Raw genomic sequence first — 20,069 nt, 5'->3', positions numbered from 1 at the left:
GGCATTATGTTTTGGAATTTGCCTTTATAGCATAGATCCAGGATGCTGGCCAACCAGTAGTCGTCATCGTTCAGCATTTTGGCAATGCGGGGGTCCCTTTTTAGGATCTGCAAGGCATAATCTGACATGTGGGCCAATGTTCCCGGTGTCAATGATGCACTGCGAGTGCTGGGTGGAGGAGCACTTTCTAGCAAATCCACATCCCTCCAGTCACGCACAAACCCTGTACCAGACCTTGCCACGCCAACATTTTCTCTTGCCCCACGAGAAGCATCCTCCTCCCCTAAACAATCATCCCCATCATCCTCCTCCTCCTCCTCTTCCTCTTCTTCCTCCACCTCGTCCAGGAGAGGTCCCGGAGCAGACAATGGCTGACTGTCATCAAGGCTTCCCTCCTCCTCTTCGTCCTCATCTACCTCGGCTGCAGACGCCTGTGTTGTGAGTTCATTTTCCCCTTTACCACTGAGGCCCGATGAACTCCCTCTTCTAGTAAAGAAAGATAGTGAGCCTGATTATCAGGCATCTGGGTCTAATGATGATGATTGGCTGAGTGGAGTTTCTGACTGGATATAAGGCTGTCCACGCCCGTCTGCTCTGCGGGTGATTTCTCTGTGGATCCTTGGATACCAGTCTGAATTCCTGCTCTCCAAAAGCTAAGTTTTCTGCTCTGTCGTTTGCATTTGTACGTTGTTTTTGTTTTGCTGGATTTCTGTCATTCCCTGCTGGGGTGATCTGAATTCCTTTAGCTCTGTCTTCAGAAAATACCTGAGTGCTGATATAGATTTTGAAGCCTAGCTGCTTCAGGGCCTTTTTCCATATCAGCCTGTTCGCTTATGTCTTTTCAGGGTTTTTGCAGATTGCAGACAGCAGCTGTCCTATCCTGTCCTATTTTAGTGAGTTTGGGCCCCATTGTTTGCTCAGCCTATCTTTCTATCTGTGTGTGTGTTTTTTCATCTTGCTTCACCGTCATTATATGTTGGGGGCTGCCTTTTACTTTGGGGTCTGCTCTGGGGCAGTTTAGTTTTCCTTTTCTGTCTTTAGGCTATTTAGTTTCTCCGGCTGTGATCGAGGGGTCTAGGGCACCGTAGGAACCCCCCACGGCTACTGCTAGTTGTGTTGTTAGGTTCAGGGGTCTGCAATCTGATAGTTGCCAACTTCTCCGGTTTTCTGGACTTAGCTGCTATTTTTGTGTCTGCCTCCTACGGTGACTCATTCATAACACGCCTGCTCCTTAATGTGCGTCAAAGTTTGCATGAGCAGACGCATAAGTGGGATGCTCATGCTTATGATGGCGTCGTCTGCGCTTACCAGCCGTGTGCATTCCTCAAAACACTGAAGGACTTTACAGAGGTCTTTCAGCTTCGACCACTGCACACCTGTCAACTCCATGTCTGCCCTCAAAGTGCCTGCCCGTATATCCTCCCACAAATGCATTACGGCCTGCCTCTGTTCGCACAGCCGCTCAACCATGTGCAGGGTGGAGTTCCACCTTGTTGCAACGTTGATAATTAGGCGGTGCTTGGGAAGGTGGAGCAATCACTGCAGCTTCTGCATACGACTGGAGTGTACCGGCGACCGGCGGATGTGCGAGCACAGTCTTCGAACCTTATGGAGCAGGCCTGTTAACTCCGGATAATTATTGAGGAAGCACTGCACCACCAGGTTCAAGGTGTGAGCCAAGCAAGGTATGTGTCTGAGTTTTGAAAGGGCTATGGCTGCCACAAAATTCCGGCCGTTATCACTAACTACCTTGCCTGCCTCAAGATGTAGACTGCCCAGCCATGACTCAGTTTGTCGCTGAAAGTAGTCGGCCAGTACCTCCGCGGTGTGTCTGTCGCCCAAACACATCATCTGCAACACAGCCTGCTGACGCTTTCCACTAGCTGATCGGGGGGACACTTCGTGTGCAACACTGGCAGCTGCGGATGGAGTGCTCGTGCGACTGCGCTCTGTGGATGAGCTTTCGCTTCTGGAGGAGGAGGAGCGTCGAACGCCTACAGCCAACTGTGTCCTATACCGTGGGCTAGGCAGCACTGTCCCACCACCGCTGTCCCCTGTGGACCCTGCATCCACCACATTAACCCAGTGCGCAGTGATGGACACGTAACAGCCCTGGCCATGCCTACTGGACCATGCATCAGTTGTAAGGTGCACCTTTCCACTCACTGATTGCTTGAGTGCATGGAAAATGCGGTCTTTCACATGAAGGTGGAAGGCTGGGATGGCTTTGCGAGAAAAGAAGTAGCGACTGGGTAGGTCATAGCGTGGTACTGCGTAGGCCATGAGTTCGCGGAAAGCTGCGCTTTCAACCAACTGGTAGGGCATCATCTCTAACGAGATTAGTTTGGCAATGTGGGCGTTCAAACCCAGTGTATGCGGATGAGAGGATGAGTACTTTCTTGTCCTACTCATAGTATCTGGTAAGGTGAGCTGGACTTGAGAGCTGCATATGGTGGAACTAGCGGTGGACATGGCGGACTGAGAGAGGGTTGATGATGGTAATGGAGTTGGTGTTCTTTCTGATGGCCTAGATTCAGTCTTTCGTTGATATAACATTGTGATTCCCTGACTACTTTGGCCTTGCAACGACACCTCAACATTTGCTGCTGGTGGTATGCTAAACGATGGGCTTACAGTGGGGGAAACAATGTAGCGTTGCTGACTACCTTCTTTGGGAGCATTTGCACATGTGGTACCTGAGGTTTGGTAGTCCGTCCATGCTTGCAAGTGCATGGTGGTTAAATGTCTAAGCATGCAACTGGTATTCAAATTTCTCAGATTTTTCCCTCGGCTAAAGGTCTTTGCGCACTCTTTGTCTGATCATTAGGATTTTGTTCAAAAAAGTGCCACACTGCACTCTTCCTACTATGGAAGACATTTTGAGGCCTTGCACGCTGTGCTATTTTGACCGTCTGGCCAAGCTGTCCTGCAACTCTTTTGCTTTTTGTAACCCGTTTTTGGACTGCTCTGGGCCTGCCAGATAACAGCTGTTGCGATGTCGATGCCTGCTGTGGATGCTCCTCCTCCTCTTCTGAGCTATTGGCAGCGGCACCCTCTTCCTGCAGTGGATGCCAATCTGGGTCAACAACTGGGTCATCCATCACCTCCTCTTCAATGTCATGTGCACCTTCTTCTGTGTCACCGTGTATGGTGGTATAGTATGCGGGAAGGGGCACCTGAGTTTCATCAGGGTCAGATTCTGGCTCAGTACACTGCAAGGACAATGTGGTGCTCTGAGTGAATGTACCAGCAGATAAATCTAGCAGTGGCTGTGCATCAGTGCACTCCATGTCAGATTAATCTTGGACTGGGGAATTCACGATTTGACTTGATAACCCAGGCATGGTATGAGAAAAGAGCTCCATGGAGTAATCTGTAGTGTGGCCTGCCGCATCCTTCACTTTTGGTAGGGGTGAAGGACACAAGGAAAGGTGTTGTTCCTGACCAGGAGCCTCCACTGTCGACGCAGTGCTTTTATTTTTTGAAACTTCAGAAGAGGAGGCGATAGAGCTGGAGGCTGTGTCAGCAATGTAAGCCAAAACTTGTTCCTGAAGCTCCGGCTTTAAAAGCGGTTTACCTACTCCCAGAAAAGGGAGCCTACGAGGCCTTGTGGAGCCAGACAATGACGCCGGCTCACCACCTCCTGCCTTAGGTGCTATTGTGCTTTTGCCACAACCAGCAGAAGCAACACCACCATCAGGACCAGCTGGCAACCCCCGCCCACTTCCACGGCCTCTTCCACCATACTTCTTCATTTTTTTGAAAAAGGTACCCAAAATAACAACAGCTATATGGTACTGTAAACAAGGTAAAGGGTCTATAGAGTATTGGTGAGAATTTGAATCTCCCTGTAGATTGGAGGACGCTGAACTATTGTCTCAGGCCCAGTATAGATTACACCGCAATGTGACAGGCAGAAATTGGCTGGTATATGAGATGGCAAAAGCTGTATAGAGTATTGTTGAGAATTTGAATCTCAATGTAGATTGGAGGACGCTGAACTATTGTCTCAGGCCCAGTATAGATTACACCGCAATGTGACAGGCAGAAATTGTCTGGTGTATGAGAAGGCAGAAGCTGTATAGAGTGTTGTGAGTTCATTTTCCTCTTCACCACTCAGGCCCGATGAACTCCCTCTGCTGGTTAAGAAAGGTAGTGAGCCTGATTATCAAACATCTGAGACTAATTATGATGACTGGCTGAGTGGAGTTACTGACTGGATATAAGGCCGTCGATGCCCTTCTGCCCTGCCGGTGATTTCTCTGTGGGATCCTTGGATACCAGTCTGAATTCCTGCTCTTCTAAAAGCTAAGTTTTCTGCTCTGCCTTTTGCATTTGTGCTTTGTTTTTGTTTTGCTGGATTTCTAACATTCCCTGCTGGGGTGAGCTGAGTTCCTTTAGCTCTGTCTTCAGAAAATACCTGAGTGCTGATTTAGTTTTTGAAGCCTAGCTGCTTCAGGGCCTTTTTCCATATCAGCCTGTTGGCTTATGTCTTTCATAGGGTTTTTGCAGATAGCAACCGTCCTTTCCTGTCCTGTTTAGTTAGTTTGGGCCCCATTGTTTGCTCAGCCTATCTTTCTGTCTGTGTAAGTGTTTTTTCATCTTGCTTCACCGTCATTATATTTTGGGGGCTGCCTTTTACTTTGGGGTCTGCTCTGGGGCAGTTTAGATTTCCTTTTCTGTCTTTAGGCTATTTAGCTCTCCGGCTGTGATCGAGGGGTCTAGGGCACCGTAGGAACCCCCCACGGCTACTGCTAGTTGTGTTGTTAGGTTCAGGGGTCTGCAGTCTGATAGTTGCCAACTTCTCCGGTTTTCTGGACTTAGCTTCTATTTTTGTGTCTGCCTCCTACGGTGACTCGTTCATAACAGAATCACCCCCCATACCGCAGATCCTAGGGTACTCAGTAGCAGGAAAGAATTGTAACAAAAAAAAAAAAAAGTGTGTATATTTTTTCCTCTATATCTCTGAGGCCGTAGGGGGAATTTTTTTTTTTCTCTCAATGGAGATAAAGCAATTGTCTGATCGCGTGGAGCAGCTCGCTGCGGAAGTGCGGGGAATTTCCACCTACCTTGCTCATTCACATACTGCTGAACCAAAGATTCCCACACCTGATGTATTTTTTGGGGATCGGTCTAAATTTTTGAATTTCAAAAATAATTGTAAATTATTTTTTGCCTTGAAGCCTAACTCGTCAGGGAGCTCCGCGCAGCAGGTTAAAATTGTCATCTCTTTGCTGCGTGGCGATCCCCAGGATTGGGCGTTTTCTTTGAAACCTGATGATCCTATTCTGACTAATGTGAACGCATTTTTTCAAGCCTTGGGGTTGTTGTATGACGAACCTAATGCCATTGATCAGGCTGAAAAGACCCTGCTGGCATTGAACCAGGGTCAAGATTCTGCAGAATCGTACTGTCAAAAATTCCGAAAGTGGGCGGTACTTACTACCTGGAATGATAATGCCCTGGCTGCTCTCTTTCGGAAGGGTTTGTCAGAAGCCGTAAAAGATACTATGGTGGGATTTCCTGTTCCCTCTGGTCTTGACGATTCTATGTCATTAGCCATTCAGATTGATCGGCGTTTGCGCGAACGCAAAACTGCACGAGAAGTGTTGCCACTTGTTGAACAAATGTCTGAACCTATGCAATGCGATAGAGTTTTGTCCAGAGAGCAGCGTCAGGAATTCAGAAGGCGTAATAAGTTGTGTTTTTTCTGTGGAGATGCCTCGCATATTATTTCTGTCTGTCCTAAACGAGAGAAACGCTTTGCACACACGTTTTCTGTTGGTGGTGTTCAACCTAAGTTTCTTCTGGCTATTACTCTGATCTGCTCCCTGTCCACATTTTCCGCCAAGGCTTTTGTGGATTCGGGAGCAGCTCTAAACCTAATGGACTTGGATTTTGCTAAACGTTGTGGATTTCCGATGACACCTCTGCGGACGCCTATCCCTTTGAGGGGGATTGATGCTACTCCTTTGGCAAAAAATAAACCTCAGTTTTGGACCCAGGTGGTAATGCGGGTCGCCCCAGACCATCAAGAAAATTGCAGATTTTTGGTGTTGCATAATCTGCATGATGCCATTGTTCTGGGGTTTCCCTGGTTGCAAATTCATAATCCAGTTTTCGATTGGAAATCTGTGTCTGTGGTGAGTTGGGATTGTCGGTGTGCCTTTAGTGAGGCTGCGGTGTTTTCCATCTCTCCTCAGTCGCATGATGTTCCTGATTATTTGGCGGACTTTTATGATGTATTTAGTGAGAATGAGTCTGCGTCTCTGCCTCCTCATAGGAGTTATGACTGTGCAATTGAACTGAGCCCGGGGTGTAAATTCCCCAAGGGTCGGCTCTTCAATTTGTCTGTACCCGAGCACGAGGCTATGCGATCCTATATTAAGGAGGCGTTGGAGAAGGGTCATATTAGACCATCCTCGTCACCCTTAGGTGCCGGTTTTTTTTTTGTGGCCAAAAAGGATGGATCATTAAGACCTTGTATTGATTATCGTGCCCTCAACAAAATTACTGTTAAATATCAGTATCCGTTACCCCTGATTTCGGATCTATTCTCTAGAGTTAAAGGTGCTTGCTGGTTTACCAAGCTTGACCTCAGGGGGCGTATAATCTTATTCGCATTAAGCATGGGGATGAATGGAAGACGGCGTTTAATACTCCAGAGGGACATTTTGAGTACCTGGTGATGCCTTTTGGGCTCACTAATGCCCCTTCTGTCTTCCAGTGCTTCATGAACGATATTTTCCGAGATTTTGTCGATAAATTTTTGATTATCTATCTGGATGATATTTTGATCTTCTCCAAGGATTGGGATTCTCATGTGGAACATATTCGGACCGTGTTCCGGATCTTGAGGGAGAATTCCCTGTATGTCAAAGGATCTAAATGCCTTTTTGGAGTACAGAGGATTTCTTTTTTGGGATTTGTTTTGTCTCCGTCAACTATTGAAATGGACCCGGCCAAGGTACAGGCCATTTACGATTGGGTTCAGCCCACTTCTTTGAAGGCCCTTCAGAAGTTTTTGGGTTTTGCTAATTTTTATCGGAAATTTATAGCAAAATGTTCTAGTATTGCCAAGCCATTGACTGATTTGACTAAGAAGGGTGCTGATGTGTTAAATTGGTCTCCAGAGGCTGTTTCTTCCTTTCAGGAGCTGAAGCAAAGATTCACCTCCGCCCCGGTTTTGCGGCAACCTGATGTCTCACTTCCGTTCCAGGTAGAGGTGGATGCTTCTGAGATTGGTGCAGGAGCTGTTTTGTCCCAAAAGGATCCTGTAACATCTAAAATGAATCCCTGTGCTTTCTTTTCCCGAAAGTTCTCTCCATCTGAACGTAACTATGATGTGGGGAATCGGGAACTGTTGGCCATGAAATGGGCATTTGAGGAGTGGAGACATTGGTTGGAGGAATCTAAGCATCAAGTCGTGGTCCTCACTGACCACAAGAATTTGATTTACCTAGAGTCGGCTAAGCGCTTGAACCCTAGACAGGCTAGGTGGGCCTTGTTTTTTACACGTTTTGATTTTGTGGTTTCTTTTCTTCCTGGAATTAAGAATGTCAAGGCAGACGCCCTCTCTAGGAGCTTCTTTGCTGATTCTCCTGTGGTGACCAAGCCTGCTACCATCTTAGGCGAAGGGGTAGTTCTTTCTGCCATCTCGCCCGATTTGAGACGTGCTCTGGAGGAGTTCCAGGAGGACAAACCTGAGCGTTGTCCCAGTGGAAAGTTGTATGTTCCTGACCAGTGGAAGAAGAGAGTGATGTCTGAAGTTCATTGCTCTGCTTTGGCTGGTCATCCAGGTATTTTTGGTACTAGAGATCTGGTGAGTCGGTCTTTTTGGTGGCCCGCCTTGTCTCGTGATGTCAGGAATTTTGTGCAGTCCTGTGGGACTTGCTCCCGGTCTAAATCGTGTTCTCGCTCTAGTGGGTTGTTGATGCCTTTGCCTGTCCCCAAGAGGCCATGGACCCATATTTCAATGGATTTTATCTCTGATATGCCTGTCTCTCAGAGAATGACTGTTATTTGGGTGATTTGTGATAGATTCTCTAAGATGGTCCATCTTGTACCACTCCCTAAGTTGCTATCTTCCTCTGAGTTGGTGCCATTGTTTTTGCAACAGGTGGTTCGCTTGCACGGGATTCCTGAGAACATTGTATCTGACAGAGGAGTTCAGTTTGTGTCTAGATTTTGGAGAACTTTCTGTTCCAAGCTGGGAATTCAGTTGTCCTTCTCTGCTTTTCACCCTCAAACCAATGGGCAGACAGAGAGAACAAACCAGACCTTGGAGTCATATTTGAGATGTTTTATTTCCGCTGATCAGGATGATTGGGTTTCATTTTTGCCCTTGGCCGAATTTGCTTTAAATAATAGAGCTAGTTCTGCCACTTTGATGTCACCTTTTTTTTTGTAACTTTGGGTTTCATCCTCGATTTTCTTCAGGGCAGGTGGAGCGCTCTGCCTGCCCAGGTGTTGACACTGTGGTGGAGAGAATGCACCAGATCTGGGACCAAGTGGTGGATAAGTTATCTCTCTCCCAGGAAAAGGCCCAGCGGTTTTCCAACCGACATAGGACCATGGGTCCCCAGTTTAAGGTTGGTGATATGGTGTGGTTATCGTCAAAAAATATTGCCATGAAGGTGGCTTCTCCTAAGTTTAAGCTTAGATTTATTGGACCTTACAAGATTTTGGAGATTATTAATCCGGTCTCTTTTCGTTTTGCTCTTCCTGTCACATTTAAAATCCATAATGTGTTCCATAAGTCTTTGTTGAAGAGGTTTGTTGAGCTTGTTGTTCCGGGGGTGGCACCTCCAGACCCTGTATTGGTGGAAGGTAACATGGAATATGAGGTAGAGAAAATACTGGATTCCCGTCAGGCTAGACGGAGACTCCAGTATTTGGGTAAGTGGAAGGGTTATGGTCAGGAGGATAATTCCTGGGTCCGTGCCTCTGATATTCATGACAAAAGATTGGTGCGTGCCTTTCATCGGGCTCACCCTGATCGCCCTGGTGGCTTGGTTGAGGGTTCGGTGACCCCTCCTCAAGGGGGAGGTACTGTTGTGAGTTCATTTTCCCCTTCACCACTCAGGCCCGATGAACTCCCTCTGCTGGTTAAGAAAGGTAGTGAGCCTGATTATCAAACATCTGAGACTAATTATGATGACTGGCTGAGTGGAGTTACTGACTGGATATAAGGCCATCGACGCCCTTCTGCCCTGCGGGTGATTTCTCTGTGTGATCCTTGGATACCAGTCTGAATTCCTGCTCTTCTAAAAGCTAAGTTTTCTGCTCTGCCTTTTGCATTTGTGCTTTGTTTTTGTTTTGCTGGATTTCTAACATTCCCTGCTGGGGTGAGCAGAGTTCCTTTAGCTCTGTCTTCAGAAAATACCTGAGTTCTGATTTAGTTTTTGAAGCCTAGCTGCTTCAGGGCCTTTTTCCATATCAGCCTGTTAGCTTATGTCTTTCATAGGGTTTTTGCAGATTGCAGACAGCAACCGTCCTTTCCTGTCCTGTTTAGTTAGTTTGGGCCCCATTGTTTGCTCAGCCTATCTTTCTGTCTGTGTGTGTTTTTTCATCTTGCTTCACCGTCATATTTTGGGGGCTGCCTTTTACTTTGGGGTCTGCTCTGGGGCAGTTTAGATTTCCTTTTCTGTCTTTAGGCTATTTAGTTCTCCGGCTGTGATCGAGGGGTCTAGGGCACCGTAGGAACCCCCCACGGCTACTGCTAGTTGTGTTGATAGGTTCAGGGGTCTGCAATCTGATAGTTGCCAACATCTCCGGTTTTCTGGACTTAGCTTCTATTTTTGTGTCTGCCTCCTACGGTGACTCGTTCATAACAATAGAGTATTGGTGAGAATTTTAATCTCACTGTAGATTGGAGGACGCTGAACTATTGCCTCAGGCCCAGTATAGATTACACCGCTATGTGACAGGCAGAAATTGTCTGGTGTATGAGAAGGCAGAAGCTGTATAGAGTATTGGTGAGAATTTGAATCTCAATGTAGATTGGAGGACGCTGAACTATTGTCTCAGGCCCAGTATAGATTACACCGCAATGTGACAGGCAGAAATTACCTAGTGTATGACTAACTACAAGGTGTATATAGAATTGGGCAGAATTGGAATCTCCCTAGAGTGTAGGTCTTTAAGAACGGACAAACTCCTCGACTTTTCCTTACAGAGTCACACATGTAGATAGCTTCAATTTGGCCGTGATAACAGCCGTTACACAGTACTGAGAGAGGAACGTGCACGTACACTGCTGTAGGGTGTATGTAAAATTGTCAAGCTCCGTGTTTTTGTATACGGACTGACACACGCTGTCTCTCTCTAATTTTGAATGTAATCAAACAGCAAATATACTAAACTGTTTGAAAAACAGATAAAACTATAAGGTGTAGATCTGTAAGAACGGACAAACTCCTCGACTTTTCCTTACAGAGTCACACACATACAGTGCCTACAAGTAGTATTCAACCCCCTGCAGATTTAGTAGGTTTACACATTCGGAATTAACTTGGCATTGTGACATTTGGACTGTAGATCAGCCTGGAAGTGTGAAATGCACTGCAGCAAAAAAGAATGTTATTTCTTTGTTTAATTTTTTTTTAAATTGTGAAAAGTTTATTCAGAGGGTCATTTATTATTCAACCCCTCAAACCACCAGAATTCTGTTTGGCTCCCCTAAAGTATTAAGAAGTATTTCAGGCACAAAGAACAATGAGCTTCACATGTTTGGATTAATTATCTCTTTTTCCAGCCTTTTCTGACTATTTAAGACCCTCCCCAAACTTGTGAACAGCACTCATACATGGTCAACATGGGAAAGACAAAGGAGCATTCCAAGGCCATCAGAGACAAGATCGTGGAGGGTCACAAGGCTGGCAAGGGGTACAAAACCCTTTCCAAGGAGTTGGGCCTACCTGTCTCCACTGTTGGGAGCATCATCCGGAAGTGGAAGGCTTATGGAACTACTGTTAGCCTTCCACGGCCTGGACAGCCTTTGAAAGTTTCCTCCCGTGCCGAGGCCAGGCTTGTCCGAAAAGTCAAGGCTAACCCAAGGACAACAAGGAAGGAGCTCCGGGAAGATCTCATGGCAGTGGGGACATTGGTTTCAGTCAATACCATAAGTAACGTACTCCACCGCAATGGTCTCTGTTCCAGACGAGCCCGTAAGGTACCTTTACTTTCAAAGCATCATGTCAAGGCTCGTCTACAGTTTGCTCATGATCACTTGGAGGACTCTGAGACAGACTGGTTCAAGGTTCTCTGGTCTGATGAGACCAAGATCGAGATCTTTGGTGCCAACCACACACGTGACGTTTGGAGACTGGATGGCACTGCATACGACCCCAAGAATACCATCCCTACAGTCAAGCATGGTGGTGGCAGCATCATGCTGTGGGGCTGTTTCTCAGCCAAGGGGCCTTGCCATCTGGTCCGCATCCATGGGAAGATGGATAGCACGGCCTACCTGGAGATTTTGGCCAAGAACCTCCGCTCCTCCATCAAGGATCTTAAGATGGGCCGTCATTTCATCTTCCAACAAGACAACGACCCAAAGCACACAGCCAAGAAAACCAAGGCCTGGTTCAAGAGGCAAAAAATCAAGGTGTTGGAGTGGCCTAGTCAGTCTCCTGACCTTAACCCAATTGAAAACTTGTGGAAGGAGCTCAAGATTAAAGTCCACATGAGACACCCAAAGAACCTAGATAACTTGGAGAAGATCTGCATGGAGGAGTGGGCCAAGATAACTCCAGAGACCTGAGCCGGCCTGATCAGGTCTTATAAAAGACGATTATTAGCTGTAATTGCAAACAAGGGTTATTCCACAAAATATTAAACCTAGGGGTTGAATAATAATTGACCCACACTTTTATGTTTAAAATTTATTAAAATTTAACTGAGCAACATAACTTTTTGGTTTGTAAGATTTATGCATCTGTTAAATAAATCCTGCTCTTGTGTGAAGTTTGAAGGCTCTAACTTATTTGCATCTTATCAAACCTGCTAAATCTGCAGGGGGTTGAATACTACTTGTAGGCACTGTAGATTGCTTCAATTTGGCCGTGATAACGGACGGTACACGGTACTGTGTGAGGAGCGTACACCGCTGTACGGTGTGTGAAAAAATGACTCACCAGGACAAAACAATAAAATTTGGATTGCTTTGAAACAAGCAGTTTGCTCAGCAGTGTGAAAACAGCAATGCAGCTATCAGGGAGCCTTAAAAGGCAGCCTAATAACCAACAGAGCTGATGCACCGAAATATAGCCTCCCGTTGCACTGCACAGTAACTGCTGTGTTTACAGGCAAAATCGCTAGCAGCAGAAGTAGTTTTTGGTATCTTCTTCCCTGCCTAACACTCTCCCTACAGAATCAGCAGCAGCAGCAGCTCTCCCTATTCTGAGATCAGCATAAGTAACATGGCGGTCGGCGTGCACGCCCTTTTATACCCCCTGTGACGCCACACAAAGCAAGCCAATCACCTGCATGCCCTTCACAAACATGGTGGTAACCGCTGCCTATGTCATCACATTGCCCACAGTGTCCGTTCTTCCTGATTGGCCAAAAAAGGGCACAAAAGCATCTTTTGAAACGCGACTTTGGCGAGATGGTCGCCGACCTCGTGGCTGACCTCACGCTAAGGCGAAAGTCGGCGACTTTTGAATTTTTTCGACCCGTTTCGCTCAACTCTAGATTAAACCTTGTCCCTTCACATTCAAACACAGCCATTACACAGTACACAGCAGAGGCACATTTATAAGATTATCTCAGCAGAGGTACAGTTTATTTAATCACATCCAATTGTTGAACTTATTATTATTTCAAGATCTATTAATTAAAATGTACTTTGTTTGTGGGAAAGTACTTTATTCATTGGACAACCCCTTTAATTAATTGTATCTATACTGTATACTCTTATTGAACTATATTCTTTTACATCATTAAACTTATGGTAATCTATTCCCAACCAACCACTTACGATCCAATTAAGTATTGTATGTGCTGTGGTCCTTAATAACTAAAGCAGTTTCTGGACTTGTATATGATTAGTTCAGTGAGATAAGTCGTGTATACTGTATTTTTCGGACTATAAGATGCACCGAAGCATAAGACGTACCTACGTTTTAGAGGAGGAAATTAGGGAAAAAAAATTGAACCCAAAATGTGGTCAATTCTGTACTTAATATCCCCTATCCTGGTATATATGGTCCTCTCATCCCCATCCTGATACACATGGCCCCCTCATCCCTACCCTGATATGCATTGCCCCTCATCCCTATCCTGTATGCATGGATCCCTCATCCTTATCCTGGTTTGCATGCCCCCCTCATCCCTATCCTGGTGTGCATGGCCCCCCTCATCCCTACTATGGTATGCATGGCCCCCTCATCCCTATCCTGCATAGGAATGGTCCCTCCTCATCCCTATCCTGGCAGGAATGATCACCCTCATCCCTATCCTAGTATGCATAGCCCCATCCTGGTATGCAGGGCCCCCATCTCGTCCTAGTATGCATGGCCCCATCTCTATACTGGTATTCAGGGCTCCATCCCTATCCTGGTATGCAGGGCTCCTGTCCTAGTATGCATGGCCCCATTCCTATTCTGGTATGATTGGCCCCCAACCCTGGTCCTGGTATACAATGACCCCATCCTTATGATTGGCTCCTACCCCATCCTGGTATGCATGGCCCCTCATCCCTATCCTGGTATGCATGGATTCCTCATCTCTATCCTGGTATGCATGCCCCCTCATCCCTATCCTGGTGTGCATGTCGCCCTCATCCCTATCCTGGTAGGAATGGTTCCCCCTCATCCCTATCCTGGCAGGAATGATCGCCCTATCCTATTATGCATGGCCTCATCCTGGTATGCAGGGCCCCATCTCATCCTTGTATGCATGGCCCCATCCCTATCCTGGTATGCAGGGTTCCCATCCTGGTCCTGGTATGCATGACCCCATCCCTATCCTGGTATGAAGGGCTCCCATCTCATCCTAGTATCCATGGCCCCATCCCTGTACTGGTATGCAGGGCTCATCTCATCCTAGTATGCATGACCCCATCCATATACTGATATGCAGGGCTCCATCCCTATCCTGGTAAGCAGGGCCCCATCTCATCCTTGTATGCATGGCCCCATTCCTATTCTGGTATGATTGGCCCCCAACCCTGGTCCTGGTATGCAATGGCCCCATCCTTATGGTTGCCCCCCCATCCTGGTATGCATGGCCCCATCAGAAAACATAAAAAAACATTACACTTACCCTCCCGGCGCTCCCTCAGAGCATTTTGTTCCGATGCCAGCAGCTACTTACAAGCATAAAGCAGCTGCTGGCATCGGAACAAGATGTTGAGAGGGAGCGCCTGGAGGGTAAGAGTAATGTTTTTTTGTTGTTGTTTTTTTTTAAAGTTTTATGATGGGACCATGTATATCAGAATGGGGGCCAATCATAAGGATGGGGCCATTGCATACAAGGACCAGGGTGGGGGCCAATCATACCAAGACGCTATAAAAGAGAAATTAATATTCATTGCCCTCCACCCCCATGGACGTGGAATGCAGCGAATATTCATTTCTCTTTAGCAGCGGGCACAGGACTTAGCCGCAGCCGCCGGCTCCTGCCTCCTGTGATCCGCTGGTCTGTCGATGCCGCTCCCCCACCTCCCCACCGTAGCCAGAGCCGGTAAATCCGGACTATAAGACACATTTAGTAGGTAGCTTTATATTCCATGTTTGGTTTCAAGTGTTCTAACCTTTCACATGTCTTCCAGGTGACATTCAGATAGGAATGGTGGATAAGAAAGGGCAGTTAGAGGTTGAAGTAATAAGAGCTCGAGGTCTCATACAAAAGCCAGGCTCTAAATCCACACCAGGTAAGAATAAGTAACATTTTTATATTTTCTATTATTGCCTCCATATTGGCTAAACTACTGGTGCTCTAGTTCTGTCACTCCAGTGTATGCCAATACACATGCTTCTAGCCACTAAAGTATCATTTGAAAGCAGGGTCAAAGTTATAGTGGGTGCAGAGGCGGCAATAGCACACAAGGCTCTGTGCCTTTCCTCCAGATCCCTATGCTATGTTTTAAGACCCCAGTTTTATAGCAGACATTTGGTAGGTTGGGTACTTTGCTATAAATTATGCTTTGTAGCCCAAAAACCTCGAATTATGCCTCCGCTTTTGGACCCTTATTGATTCCGAATGCAAAACTGTAAGTAATACATTGTAAACATTTCTGAAATGAGAAACACAAATCCTTCCTGTCAGATCCACCCTGGATTTGGGGAAAAAAACACATAAAAATGCCAGTCTTAACACCTTTGCTCAAGCCGCCGTAACTGTACAAATGTGGAGGGGGATCAAGAGTTGTGCTCTCTCCATACACAGTAGATATCGGATATATGATGTATAGCTGGCATCTGTATCTAGCAGCAGGGACCTGATGGTGGAACATCAGCTCCCATCAACCCCTCCGCAATCCGGTATAGATGAGTTATTATGGGAGCTGACGGCCTCCTGAAGACTCCTATCATCGCCATATTGCCACTCTTGTGAAGCCCATCCACAGGCTGAGTTTCATAGGACACCATGATTTTTTCTATGTACTGAAATACTGTAGTATTTCAGTATATAGAATAAGCGATCAAACAAACAGAGGTTTAAGTTCCCTCTATAAAGTCTAAAAAAAATAAATTAAAAAATTTTGTTTTTTAAAGCACAAAAATATAAAATTTGAAATCACACCACCTTAAAAATGAAAAAAAGTTCAAAATATTAAAAATTGACAAATTTGGTATTGCTGCATCTGTAAAACTCCAATCTTTCAAACCCATACGGAAAATATTGTAATGAAAAAAAATCAAAACGCACTAAAAAGTGATCAAAATGTTGCAAGTACCTCAAATTGGTATCAATAATACTGTGAGCAGGCTACATAAAAACCAAGCCCTAACTTATAGTGGGGATAAAAAGTATTTAGTCAGCCACCAATTGTGCAAGTTCTCCCACTTAAAAAGATGAGAGAGCCAATTGTGCAAGTTCTCCCACTTACAGTTGTAGCCAAAAGTATTGACACCCCTGCAATTTTGACAGATAATACTCAGTTTCTTCCTGAAAATTATTGCAAACACAAATTCTTTGTTGTTATTATTATCTTCATTTAATTTGTCTTAAATGAAAAAACACAAAAAGAATTGTCCTAAAGCCAAATTGGATATAATTCCACACCAAACATAAAAAAGAGGGTGGACAAAAGTATTGGCACTGTTCGAAAAATCATGTGATGCTTCTCTAATTTGTGTAATTAACAGCACCTGTAACTTACCTGTGGCACCTAACAGGTGTTGGCAATAACTAAATCATACTTGCAACCAGTAGACATGGATTAAAGTTGACTCAACCTCTGTCCTGTGTCCTTGTGTGTACCACATTGAGCATGGAGAAAAGAAAGAAGACCAAAGAACTGTCTGAGGACTTGAGAAACCAAATTGTGAGGAAGCATGAGCAATCTCAAGGCTACAAGTTCATCTCCAAAGACCCTAATGTTCCTTTGTCTACCGTGTGCAGTGTCATCAAGAAGTTTAAAATCCATGGCACTGTGGCTAACCTCCCTAGATGTGGACGGAAAAGAAAAATTGACAAGAGATTTCAACGCAAGATTGTGTGGATGTTGGATAAAGAACCTTGACTAACATCCAAACAAGTTCAAGCTGCCCTGCAGTCCGAGGGTACAACAGTGTCAACCCGTACTATCCGTCGGCGTCTGAATGAAAAGGGACTGTATGGTAGGAGACCCAGGAATACCCCACTTCTTACCCCGAGACATAAAAAAGCCAGGCTGGAGTTTGCCAAAACTTACCTGAAAAAGCCTAAAACGTTTTGGAAGAATGTTCTCTGGTCAGATGAGACAAAAGTAGAGTTTTTTGGGCAAAGGCATCAACATAGAGTTTACAGGAGAAAAAAAGAGGCATTCAAAGAAAAAAACACGGTCCCTACAGTCAAACATGGCAGAGGTTCCCTGATGTTTTGGGGTTGCTTTGCTGCCTCTGGCACTGGACTGCTTGACCGTGTGCATGGCATTATGAAGTCTGAAGACTACCAACAAATTTTGCAGCATAATGTAGGGCCCAGTGTGAGAAAGCTGGGTCTCCCTCAGAGGTCATGGGTCTTCCAGCAGGACAATGACCCAAAACACACTTCAAAAAGCACTAGAAAATGGTTTGAGAGAAAGCACTGGAGACTTCTAAGGTGGCCAGCAATGAGTCCAGACCTGAATCCCATAGAACACCTGTGGAGAGATCTAAAAATGGCAGTTTGGAGAAGGCACCCTTCTAATATCAGGGACCTGGAGCAGTTTGCCAAAGAAGAATGGTCTAAAATTCCAGCAGAGCATTGTAAGAAACTCATTGATGGTTACCGGAAGCGGTTGGTCGCAGTTATTTTGGCTAAAGGTTGTGCAACCAAGTATTAGGCTGAGGGTGCCAATACTTTTGTTTGGCCCATTTTTGGAGTTTTGTGTGAAATGATCAATGTTTTGCTTTTTGCTTCATTCTCTTTTGTGTTTTTTCATTTAAGACAAATTAAATGAAGATAATAATACCAAAGAATTTGTGATTGCAATCATTTTCAGGAAGAAACTGAGTATTATCTGACAAAATTGCAGGGGTGTCAGTACTTTTGGCCACAACTGTAAAAAGATGAGAGAGGCCTGTAATTGACATCGTAGGTAGACCACAACTATGAGAGTCAAAATGAGAAAACAAATCCAGAAAATCACCTGGTCTGATTTGGCAAGACTTATATTTGCAAATTATGGTGGAAAATAAGTATTTGGTCACCTAAAAACATGCAAGATTTCTGGCTCTCACAGACCTGTAACTTCTTCTTTAAGAGGCTCCTCTGTCCCCCACTCATTACCTGTAGTAACGGCACCTGTTTGAACTTGTTATCAGTAAAAATACACCTGTCCACTACCTCAAACAATCACACTCCAAACTCCACTATGGTGAAGACCAAAGAGCTGTTGAAGAACACTAGAAACAAAATTGTAGCCCTGCACCAGGCTGGAAAGATTGAATCTGTAATAGGCAAGCAGCTTGGTGTGATGAAATAAACTGTGGGAGCTATAATAAGAAAATTGCAGACATGCAAGACCACTGATAATCTCCCTCAATCTGGGGCTCCACACAAGATCTCACCTCGTGGGGTCAAAATGATCACAAGAACTTAGTGAATGACCTGCCTAGAGCTGGGACCATCGTAACAAAGGCTACCATCAGTAACACACTATGCTACCAGTGTCCCTCTGCTTAAGCCAGTACATGCCCGTCTGAAGTTTGCTAGAGAGTGTTTGGATTATCCAGAAGTATTAGGAGAATGTCATATGGTCTGATGAAACCAAAGTAGAACTGTTTGATTAAAACAAAACTCGTCGTGTTTGGAGGAGACAGAATGCCGAGTTGCATCCAAAAAACACCATAATTACTGTGAAGCATGGGGGTGGCAACATCATGCTTTGGGGCTATTTCTCTGCAAAGGAACCAGGACAACTGCTCCTTGTACATTAAAGAATGAATGGGGCCATGTATCGTGAGATTTTGAATGCAAACCTCCTTCCATCAGCAAGGGCATTGAAGATGAAACGTAGATAGGTCTTTCAGCATGATAATGATCCCAAGCACACCACCAGGACAATGAAGGAGTGGATTCATAAGAAGCATTTGAAGGTCCTAGAGTGTCCTACAGCTAGTCTCCAGATTTCAACCCCATAGAAAACCTTTGGAGGGATTTGAAAGTCCGTGTTGCCCATCGACATGCCCAAAACATCACTGCTCTAGAGGAGATCTGCATGGAAGAATGGGCCAACATACCTCCAACAGTGTGTGCTAATCTTGTGAAATTACAGAAAACGTTTGACCTCTGTCATTGCCAACAAAGGATATATAACAAAATATTGAGATGAACTTTTGTTAATGACCAAATACTTATTTTCTACCATAATTTGCAAAATAAATCTTTCCAAATCAGATAGGTGATTTTCTGGATTTGTTTTCTCATTTTGACTCTAAAGGTCCCGTCACACCTAGCGACGCTATAACGATCCCGACAGCGATACGACACGACAGGGATCGTTGCCGCATCGCTATGTGGTCGCTATTGAGATGTCAGACAGTCCAATCTACCCAACAACGGAGCAACGATCTAGCGTGTCATAGCGACCTTTGTAACAATGTCGGGAACGCTAATCCCCACATTGTCTTGCTTCTGAGTCGCTAACGAGGTCGTTAGACTAGGTGTCAAACGTGACGATACAAGCGACTCAGCGGGACATGAGCGACCAAAGAAATGTCCAGACATTTCGGGCACGATCAGCGATACCCGGCAGGGGGGCTGGTCGCTGGTCACTGTCACACACAGCGATCTCGCTGGTAAGATCGCTATAACGTCACAGTTCTAGTGACTCAGCATCAATCTCGCTAGCGATCTCGCTTAGTGTGACAGGGCCTTAACAGTTGTGGTCTGCCTATGATGTCAATTACGGCCCTCTCTCATCTTTTTAAGTGGGAGAACTTGCAGAATTGGTGGCTGACTTAATACTTTTTTTCCCCACTGTACCTCAATTGCCTGAAAAATAAATTTTTCTCTAAAAATGACAATGCAAACCAAATTGAAAAAAAAAGAGAGATTTTCTTTTCAACACTTAACAAACTTGCATAGCTTTTTTTTTTATCGGTGTGATCATACTGACCTAGAGAATCATATTGCCAAGTAATTTTTATCATACAGTGAATACTGTAAAACCAAAACATGATGGTGGAGTTGCACTTTTTAACCATTTCATGCCAACATGTGGAATGTTTTTTTGTTTTTAGTAGAATGTAAGGTAAAATAAATTGTATCATTGAAAACAACAACTTGGTTCGCGAAAAAGAAGCTCGTATATGGTTATATGGATGGAAGAATTAAAAAAGTTATGACTCTTCAAAGAAGGGGGAGGAAAACAACTGAAGTGAGAAAAGAAAAATTGGCAGTGACGTAAAAGGGTGAAAGGTGTTATTCTAGTT

The 20,069-nt window shown here is 45.1% G+C and overlaps 1 protein-coding gene across 19 annotated transcripts in view; it reads left to right on the top strand.

Moving 5' to 3' along the window:
• Positions 1-20,069, top strand: part of RIMS1 (regulating synaptic membrane exocytosis 1) — a 548,264-nt gene that overhangs the window by 520,369 nt on the left and 7,826 nt on the right. For all 19 annotated transcript variants that reach the window (XM_073569361.1, XM_073569354.1, XM_073569342.1 and 16 more), the window contains one exon: positions 14,777-14,878. In XM_073569361.1, coding sequence (XP_073425462.1) covers positions 14,777-14,878 — 102 coding nt within the window. The remainder of the gene's footprint in view (positions 1-14,776; positions 14,879-20,069) is intronic.

Source organism: Dendrobates tinctorius, unplaced genomic scaffold, assembly GCF_039654945.1.
Source record: "Dendrobates tinctorius isolate UK_male_01 unplaced genomic scaffold, ASM3965494v1 ptg000024l, whole genome shotgun sequence".
Lineage (NCBI taxonomy): Eukaryota > Metazoa > Chordata > Amphibia > Anura > Dendrobatidae > Dendrobates > Dendrobates tinctorius.
Note: the sequence above shows the minus strand (reverse complement) of the source record. Positions and strands in the feature narration are given on the sequence as shown.